Below are 10,098 nucleotides of genomic sequence, written 5' to 3'. Positions count from 1 at the left end.
ACGCGCCTTCTCCGCCCCGCCCCTAGCAAAGGTGTCGGAGCTGGGCCTGGGCGCTTCCGGCGGCCTCCGCACCAACTTCACGACGCGGCAGCTGACCGAGCTGGAGAAGGAGTTCCATTTCAACAAGTACCTGAGCCGGGCCCGGAGGGTGGAGATCGCCGCCACCCTGGAGCTCAACGAGACGCAGGTCAAGATTTGGTTCCAGAACCGGCGCATGAAGCAGAAGAAGCGCGAGCGGGAGGGAGGCCGGCTGCCTCCAGCCCCTCCAGGCTGTTCCAAGGAGGCCACGGGAGACGCCTCCGACCAGTCCACGTGCACCTCCCCGGAGGCCTCGCCCAGCTCCGTCACCTCCTGAGCTCAGCCTCCCAACCGACGGGGCTCCCCAGCGCCGCCATCCAGCCCTCGCCTCCGCCTCCGCTTCCCCTAACCAGGGCTTGAGCTAAATTACTGATGGGAGATTGTCACCTCGGGCGGTCGGCCGGGGGGCGCCAGTTTGAAGCTGCCTTAGGGGGCAGCAGGGAAACACTTTCCTCCGGTCTGGGTGGGATGCTGACGGCTGGGGACCCTATGGGACCAGAGGCGTGGGAGACTGTAACCTGCCAGATGTGGAGGGAAGGGCTGCCTGTCGCCTTTGATCTGGGGATCAGCTCGGGTGGGGTGGGAGCAAGCGGAATCTCCCGAATTCTGCTTCCCTCACAACGTCGTCGGTTGGCTCAGTTCAGTGCCTTTGAGCTGCGAGGACTGTCCTCATGCACTCACCCCTGTCCTAACTCCCCCTTCTAGGCCTGGGATGGAGAGAAGGCCTAGGAGTTTCTTGTGTGGGACGTGTTTGGGTGCGGGCCTATCACCAATGCTTACTCTCTCCAATCACCACAGACCTTACAATAGCACCAGCTGCCTTGTGACAGACCAAAAAGCACCCCCCATCTAACCCTATTACCTCCCCCCCCTTTGTATTGCACTAATGCAGCCTCCAGAGGTTGTTTCCTGAGACCGGACTCCTCCCCCCAGCGATCTCATCTCTAAGCCACCAAAGTGTTTCGGAACTTGGTTCTGCTGAGACTTATGGAATGTTGTGCGAGGCCTGCCCCCAGCAAGTCTCCACCAGGAAGGCGCAGGCGCGCCCCCACTAGTTCCTCCCCTATTTATTGCCTTCTGGAAACCCAGGACCCTCATCCCCATCTCCACCTCGGCCCCCCACTCTCTGGGGAGAACAGGGAGGCCCAGGTGCTGCAACAGCTCCTAGCAGCTGCAAGCATTTCTCTGAACCTTGGAGACCGTGGGGGCACCACCCGAGTTTCTGGAAACCTGAGCCCCAAGCAAGCTGGGTTCTCTCTGTACCTCCAACTACCTCATTGCAATAAAGTCTGTGTTTTCCCTTCTCCCCGACTGCTTCTGCTCCTCCACCTCAGGGTAGAGAAGGCTTTCTGCTCCAAGAATCCTGAGGAGAGGGGAAGACAGAGTTGGCCAAGCCTGGCCGGGCTGGAAAGAACTGGGTGGATCTAAAGCAGAACCAGAACCAGGTCTCCAGGTCTGACAGATGTCAGTCCCCGGGTCACTGGAAGAAGCAAGACAGAGATGGAGGAAAAGGGCATGGGGACGAAATAGTTGGGAGAAAGTCCTGAGAGGAAGGCAGGAAAGGAGAGCTCTTTGGAGAAAACAGAAAAGGATATAAAAAGAGTAGGATGAGTGGGGGAAGGCAAAAGCAACTCCCCCCTCCCCCACCCTCACCCCCCAGACAAGGCCTGGCATACAGAGAGAGTCAGAGGATGGGTCGCCCCCAACCCAGCTCTCTTCCACCCAGCCAGGACATCCGTCCAGACATTGGAAGCTAGAGAGGCTAGGACACTCAGCCACAGCTGGCCCACCTCCAAAGTGCCAACCACCCAGCTCAGTGCCATCCTCCCAGGGTTGAAGGTGAACTCCCCGGGTCTTTGGTGCTGGGCCACAGGAAGAAGGCGGCCTCAAAAAGGGCGAGTGGGTATGGGAGAAGGGGAAGGTGGCCCCAAGGGGGCAAGTTGGAGGCCCAGGGGCCTGGGGGTGGGGGAGGAGGCCGAGGTAGGTCCGGATCTGGAGCTGACCTTTTTACCTTCAAGCGCCTTTGGGCTTTCCAAACAAGCCAACAGAGCACCCGCGGGGACAGCTATTGTCTCTAGGGCCGTCCCACCAACAAACCCTTGGTCTGCTGCGGGGAGGGGGTGTAGGGGGTGGGGAGGCCGGGGCTCAGGAAGCTCCGCGATGGTCAACAAACCTCCATCGCTCACTGGCCTCTCAGTGCCATTGAGATGACCCGCGCCTGCGGGCTCCGGGCGCCAGAGACCCGCTTTATTGATTCCGGTTACCCAGGGAGCCCAAATGCCCCCGAGCCAGGACAGCTGGTGGGGGCGGCAGTGGAGCCAACGGGGGGGGGGCACTTATCCACCCCATCCATTTAATTTTTGACTATTCAAAGGAAGAGAGGCAGCGAAGAGAACTAACAGCTAAGAGGACTAAGAGCATGTATATGAAATGCCCAGCATTTGCTTCCTAATGAAATTGGTGCCATTATAGGAGAGGCAATGAGCAAGAATGGCACAGCCCAGCTGCAGAGGAAGAGAGCGTGTAGCAAGAGGAAGTCTAGCTTTCCCAGAGGCTCCTGCCTTGTCCTCCGTCTTCAAAAAAAAATCTATTAACTGCTTTTCTATATTTTATTGAAATTGCCATCAAGATTGGCTTCCCCAAAGGGCTCACCTTGACAGAGGGGACAGAGCAAGTGTCTGTGGAAACAAAACTCCCCTAGAGCCTTCTGGTTGGGGTAATTGTGGATCCTACAACTTTGGATCAGTGGGCAGGAAAGCAGGGAGGATCAGTGGTTAGAGCAGGGCCACAAGGATGGTGGACATGGGCCTCAGGCTGGTCCTGGGGGAGGGTGACATGATGGAAGGGACAGGAGGAAAGGGAAGGCTGCCCATTTGATTTTGGGTCACAGTGCAAGGAACCACCAGATTCCCCCAGGGAAGGGTGAGGGGGCAAATCAATTCTCTGTTAACAGAGGCACAGACTCAAAATAATCCACAATAAATATGAGCCTCCTACCTCCTTAGGTGCAAAGCTACTGACCTTGGCTCTCTCCTAAAATCCCACTTTGAAGTTAAGGCCCCAGATTGGTTTACACAGGAGGCACTTATTTGGAGAAAGAAAAGATCACTGTGTATTTCCCCAGCATAAAGGACAAAGGAGAAAATGGTCAACCAAATAAACAAAAACACATTTTGCTGCAGTTGAATTAAGTTGATGGTCTTTGTTAAACTTTCCAGTCAGAGACTCCTCCATGCCTTTCAGACTGGTGGGTGTTTCTCAGGCCTTGAAGGGGTGAAGGGAATCATATTCACCAGGGCATCTGAAAGTGCATTTCTGCAAAAATTGAAAGCCCTCCCTCCACTCTTACACCTTCCTTTTCTAGATTTCAAAAAAAAAAATCTGCTGGTTTGAAAGTAAAAATCTTGAGAGTTTTTTTTCTTGATTCTTCAGAAAACTTGACAAGGTTTCTGAGGAGCATCTCCTGGCCCCTCCCCGACGGTCTGAGTGGCGGGACAGTCAAGCCTCCACTCCACCCAGCCCTCTGCACCATCTGTTTCTCAGCCCCAAGTGTGAACTTTTCCTCTTTCATTTGCCTTTTCCTTTAGCGTTTGTTCTCCCAATGCGAGGTCCTTTGATCTTCTGGACAAGAGACAAGAAAAAGAGAATTAAAAACCCCTGAAGTTCTCCTTACTTTTAATGTGGGTTTCTTTGTTATGAACATTCTCTGCACCAATACCACTGGGCTGCTGGAAGGGATTTAGTGGGATGGGGAGTGGAAGAGGGTGCAGATGGGAAGGCTGGGGACACCTCCGGGTGACAGCCGAGGAGTTGGGGAGATGTCCCGGATACCTGGTTTCAAATCCTTCCAGCGCTGCCTCTCAAGCCTTGAGCAGGCTGCCTAATTCCCTGCACCCAGTCTTACTATCTACAAAATGAAGATCATAATAGTACATATTTCATAAAGTTGATGCTGGGATTAAATAACTTAATATGTGCAAAATGCTTGGAGCAGTCCTTAATAAATACATGTGAGCTATAATAAGAATAATAGTAATTATTATTATTACTCAAAGGGACTCATCCTCTCCCTTTTCTATAGTCCTTTATCTATTCCAGAGCACTTCTTGATCCTTTGAGATGTGCACGCACTATCACATCTTGTTTGACCCCAAGTTAGGTGTATGGAACTAGAGACCGGTTATACGGCTAAGGACAGGTAAAAGGGATTCCTTCTTAGCAGCTGAGAATACCTCGATCGGGTTGAGACCCCTTCCTTTCCTTCAGGCCTCAGCCTACTCACCTGAGGAAGAGGAGAGTTATCCTGAGCCTCCCACACTCGTTCCCTCCCTTCTCCATTGAGAGGATGGATAGGAAGTCTTGAAGGCAGACACTTTGAGGTCCTGATTTAGAGTGGTGGGGGGCAAGGGTTCTGAAGTATAAATTCGTTATCAATGTGGCCCCCCTCTTATTAGCTGGGTGAGCTTACGCCAGTTCTTCAACTTCCCTGTGCTTCCATTTCTTCAGATATAAAATGGAAGACATTGAAGAATAAATGAGATGTATCAGAAACACTTAGGATGCTGTCTGGCAGTGTTCAGTAGAAATTTTCTGTTTTATGTATTCCCACAAGACATTTTTCCTACTACTTTTTCATCCTGAGTTGTTTTTGGCATGATGGAAGCAGATACCCTTCAGCCTTGGTCCTCTTGCACTGCACCCACAGACCCACCTGGTATCATAACCATGAAACTTGCTGCTAGGGAATAAATTATGAATGAAAAGGTTCCAGGTAGTCCCACAGAACACTGGTTTACAGTAAGTAGTGTATCATAAGGAGACATGCTCTTGGCAGGACAGCCTCATTGCATAACTCTGGCAGCACATTCTCATGTAGGGCATGAGATTGGCACCCCCTGCAGTTGTGCCAGATTTTTTTCTGATGGTTTAGTCCTGGCTCTAAGGACTTCCTTGCATGACTTCTTTGCATGACTCAACCACAGATGCTTCAGCTTTTGCTTTATATAATCAAAGTGAGTCTTGGGCAGGACAGGAGTTGGAGATGCAAAATATTTAATGCCCATTTCTGGAAAAACAGAGAGGCTCAAGCAGCTGTAGACTTCAGCTCAGAGGTAGACCTCTTGGTCCTTGTCCACTGTTGTTCGCTTCATCAAAATATAAATGGATCAGATACTCCAGAGAAGAACTTTATAGGAGGTTCCCAGAATTTTCTCTACCAAGGGCCTCTTGTGTGTCCTCTCTGGGCCTGCTTTCCCAGTTTTTAATACAGATTGAATTGTACCACTGCAGCTTGGCTCATTCTTTCCTCTGAGGATAGAAGAAGACATAGGGGAGAAGGAATGTTAACCTTGGTCTAGGATGGAGGTGCAGGTCTGGGGAAGCATCCGGTTGCATATAGTCTACTGGCCTAGTTAGAGCTAATTAAATTCAGTCTCACCCTAAACCCCACCCCACCCCTAGTCCATTTCCTTCAAGCTCTCAAGCTCACTGGCCTGGGTCCAGATAATTCTGAGCCCTGCAGTTCTTTCTGCCTAAAGGGGAACCTGGGAGGGAGGGAGTCCTACAAAACATGTACCCTCTGCTCCTCTGAGGCCTAAAGCTCCCTTCAGTTTACTCTGGCTTGACAGCCCCATTTCAATCCCCACCTTGGAGATGAGGCGGCTCAATATTTATCCAGCCAGAGAGGTTTGCCTAGAAGCCTTGCTTCCTCCTCAGTCTGTTCCTGCTGGCTCTGCTCGGTCTCCCCCACCCCCATCCTTTCCTGGTTCATGGAGAGTTCAGCCCTGCAATGGCTTGCCAGCTCCCACCCCCCAGCCCCGGCTAGCAGTCTGTCCAGAGGATTGTTGAGGCCAGTGGGGCGGGGGGAAGGGTCTTGGTCATGGGGTCATGCCCTGGTCTCTCCAGTCTTGTTAGACCAGCAGCCTGGGCCTTTCAGAGGAGAGAAGATTCAGCAAATGATTGTCTTTTTGGGGAAGGGGTGCATGGAGATTGGCTAAAATGGTCTTGTTGGTTTGGGGAGATGACCCAGGACTGTGAAGGGCCACATATCTATCTGCATGTTATTAGTATTATAGATTATGTTGGTAAACTTGTAATAGTTTGGACTCTTTCCAAAGACACCAAAAGAGTTAATACAGCAAAGAAGTGACACGCATGTTTCCAGCAACCATATATGAAAACAGTCTCTCGCCTCCTAACATTCTAGAATGGAAGGTCCATGAAGGCTGAGATTTTTTTGTCTGTTTTATTCATTGCTTAATGTCCAATGCCTTGAACAATGCCTGGCACATAGTAGATGCTTAGTAAATATTTGTTGGAAAAATGAATGTTGGAACAAAAGTCTCCTGTCCAGACATCCCCAAAATGGTGCTCCGAAATGCTGAGGGCTTCAGATGTTCAATTAGTCCAAGAGTTTTACCAGAGGCAATGTATTAATATTAATATAAAGATAATGGAAGTAGGGCTAGAGATGGGAGGAGTTTGGGAGGCATTTTCTTTTTCTCCCCCCTTCCCTTTGTTAAAAGTATCTGTCTCAGGCAGTGATGGCTTCAGGGCGAGTGTGCGCCCAGGGTTGCCTACAGGTTTTGTTTGTTTGTTTTGTTTGGGCTCCTTTAACAAGTGTAAACTCAAGAAAAGACTCAACTTTGGGAACGTAAAGGATTTGAAGGCCCAGCTGGATGTTTAGATTGGTAGAAAGGTCGGTAGAAAAGGGACAGAGATGCCATCCTTCTGCAGGGAGATCCAGGCGAGGTGCTCCTGTCACAGACAAGCCTTCTCCGTCCCCCAGCTGACCACCCCCCCCACCCTGCCCTCCGCAGAGTCAAGTGTCCTTTGTATGCGAATGGACCAAGGTTTCCTTTCATCTTAAAAAAAAAATGTTTGGGATGTCTTCCCCTTCTAGGGCCAATAAAGTGAATTCACGCAGGGTAGTGCAGTGCATGGATTTGTTTGGGTCTAAAGGGGGACATAAGAAGCATTACTTTCAATGCTAGTGGAACTCGAAGGCAAGGAAGGCCACCCCTTGAACGTTTCAGAGCCCCGATGAAGATCACCCAGTCTGGCCTGGCCAGTGACCATCAGTGAAAATTGTTGGGAATTGATGTCATCCTGTTGCTTATTCCTACCACCATAGATGTACACACATGGATCGTGCTCCCAGAAACAGAAACCTAACTTAAAGCGGGAAAAGGAAAGGGAGACGGTTAAGGAAAAGGGAAAGTTACCTGTTTGGTCTCCCCTACACTTCATCCTGGGGTGAAAGTTCTAGATCACCCCTCCCAAAGAACAAAGCTGGGGGAGGGAATTCTTCAGCAGCAACCTGAAGGAAAGCAAAGGTTGGAGGGTCCTGGGCCTGGTTCTAACCATTTTGGCCAGAGTTCTTTCGTCCAGCCCGCAGCCTCTGCTAGGCGCTGTTGTTTTTCTGGATGAGGAGTCTGAACAGGTGAAATCTGGACAACCAGCTGTTTAGGGGAAAAATCCTTTGAGGTGCAGGTAAGGAAATAAGGCCGGCAGCTTGCAGGAAGAGCTATTCCACATTCTTTTCCAGCCCCGAATTTCCTCCTCCTCCCATTCCCTCTTCCACTTCCTCCAGTGTCTGTCCTATTCAGACTCAGTCATTTTCTGGAACTCAATTTTTAATTCCCACCTTTGGGGCTCAGCAGGGGAGACCCTGCCCAGGGAGCTGAAGCTAGAAAGAGTCAGAGGAAGCCAGGAAGCCAATGTCTTCCCTGGAGGGTGGGTGGGGTGGAGTGGGGCAAGTCCTGAATCCAGCAAGGGGTCTCCATTCAGCAATTCAAATTCAGCAATTTGGGTGCATGGAAATGGGGAATTGCAGAGATGCCTTTGAAAGGGTCAGCGGGCCTGCAGTGCAAACATTTCAAACCCATTGAAATCCACACCTTGACACATTCCCGCAGACATGCCGGCCTCCCTTACAACAATTACAGACCTATCTAATAACAAGCATTGTTACTTGTGACCCCGACCAAAAACACAGCTTTGCAGACGTGGCTGCAACCGCTCGCTAAAGCAAGGCAGGTTACCTGCGTGGAGAGTTTCTCTTGCTCTTCCACTCTTCCGAGTTCCTTTTGGCTGTAAGTAGTACAAAACAAAACTTCCGAGCAGTGTGAGTGGGAAATAGAAGAGTTCTCCACATAGACATAAAAAGTCAGAGGGTCTTTTGCTAAAAATCCTTCCATCTAACCTATTTCTACAGAATTCCCAGGATGGAAATGAAAATGAAAGGAGTTGAGAAAGGAATCAGTTCTCCATGTTCGGTGGTATGTGGCTAAGCAAAAATTAAGACACAGTAAACTAAACAAACAAAAAATTCCAAACATAACTAATCTACATTTTCTTCACAGAATACCAAAGATCTGGAAAGCTGGCTTTCCTGGTTTTCATTTGGGTATTTGGATCCAGAGTTCGGTATGCTTTACCTGAATCGTTCTACCTCGAGTAGGAAAAAGAAAAAGAGCTTGTGTTTATCCTTAGAATTTAATAATGAAGAACAATGGGACAGATACAAAAATTTTTTAAAAATCATCCAGTTAATGTCTAATTAACCCAATTCCAACTTTGGGTTCTTTAACATCCTCACCTAATTTTGAAAGACATTAAACTTTCAAATGTGCATTAAATAAATCTACCAAAAATAGTTCGTCTTCCCAAATCCTCTCTTTCTAAAAAACTCTAAAGAAAAAGAAATCTGTTTTTAAAAATTTCTCTTTTTGAATAAGAAGAGAGTTTATCAGCAATAGATATAGGTCTTTTTTTTTGTCTCTTTATTCTTTCTAAGTGAAAGGGATATAGAAGATTGGAAAATATTCAAAGCAACATTTTAAAAAAGATATATTTTTTATTGATTTCAGGGAGGAAGGGAGAGGGAGAGAGAGACAGAAACATCAATGATGAGAGATTATCATCTATCGGGCACCCCCTGCAAGACCCCTACTGGGGATAGAGCCTGCAACCCAGGCACACGTGCTCTTGACCGGAATTGAACCTGGGATCCCTCTATCCAGTAAGCCAAACCAGCTAGGGCTCAAAGCAAATTTGGCTCTACTCTTCCTTTCTCTTCTTCCAGCTCTCTTGTACACAAATCTCTGTGGGGAGTGGGGAAGCCGGATCCTAGGATTGAAGTGAATTGAATCAGTACATAAACCTCTTGCTCTTACGTATTCTGCATTGGCCAGGTGCTGAGATGCTTTCAATGTCAGATTCCTCCCCTGGAAAACAAGAAAGGGCCTGATTCCCTCTCCTCCCCCACCCCCACAGATATTTTAAGTTTAGTTTTCAATTTTATTTTTGCTGACAAGTGTAAATATTTGCTCTGTTGCTGAGACATAGTTCAGATTCTTCTCTTGGGTCAGGGAAAGCCTGGAGGAGCACTCTTCCATCCTCTTCTTTCCACTGAATTAGGGACCAAGATGCAGACAGTTTTCCTGAAGTCACATAGGGTCTCACTCAGCCCTTTCCTGCTTCAGCCTTGAACTGGGAGTGGTTTCCTGAGCCACAGGGTCCACTCTCCAGTGGGTTCTGAAAACCTTGATTAGGAGAGAGGAGAGAAAAGCTCACAAATCGTTGACAGGTCTGAATAGTAGGTCTTTCTATACAAGGTGTACCTGAAGAGAAAGGACTCTCCCTGCCCCCACACCCCTGCCCCCATACACACCATGACCCTGCAAGCTTAAAGGAATTTTGTTAAGGGAGAGGAGGAGTAAGTTACTCTGCTTCCAGCAGCAGGGAGAGGTGACTTTCTCCTGGCCTTTGGCAGATGTGGAAAGAAACGCCTGCCCAGTAATGAGATACCAATCCAGCTTTCAGATCAACATTGCCTTTGGATATTTTGATGACCACCTAGCTGCTTCTTAGCTCATAGAGCGGAGGAATCTGAATTGCTGAACTCTATTCTGTTCCTTTCCCCATGCAACTCCTGAAAATAGCCCCAAAGCATTTGATTTCTCCTTCAGGTAAGTGAATTTCCCCAGACATATCAGTGCGGAAGCTGACTATTGCTGG

General features: G+C 49.0%; 1 protein-coding gene across 1 annotated transcript in view; it reads left to right on the top strand.

The window, feature by feature from the left end:
• Window positions 1-441, top strand: part of HOXB1 (homeobox B1) — a 1,493-nt gene extending 1,052 nt beyond the window's left edge. The window contains exon 2 of the mRNA XM_005861945.2: window positions 27-441. Coding sequence (XP_005862007.1) covers window positions 27-355 — 329 coding nt within the window. The 3' untranslated portion in view covers window positions 356-441. The remainder of the gene's footprint in view (window positions 1-26) is intronic.
• The last annotated feature ends 9,657 nt before the right edge of the window (window positions 442-10,098 follow it).

The sequence above is a fragment of the Myotis brandtii genome, unplaced genomic scaffold (assembly GCF_000412655.1).
Source record: "Myotis brandtii unplaced genomic scaffold, ASM41265v1 scaffold157, whole genome shotgun sequence".
Lineage (NCBI taxonomy): Eukaryota > Metazoa > Chordata > Mammalia > Chiroptera > Vespertilionidae > Myotis > Myotis brandtii.
The sequence above is the reverse complement of the archived record's forward strand: the minus strand, read 5'-3'. Positions and strand labels throughout refer to the sequence as shown.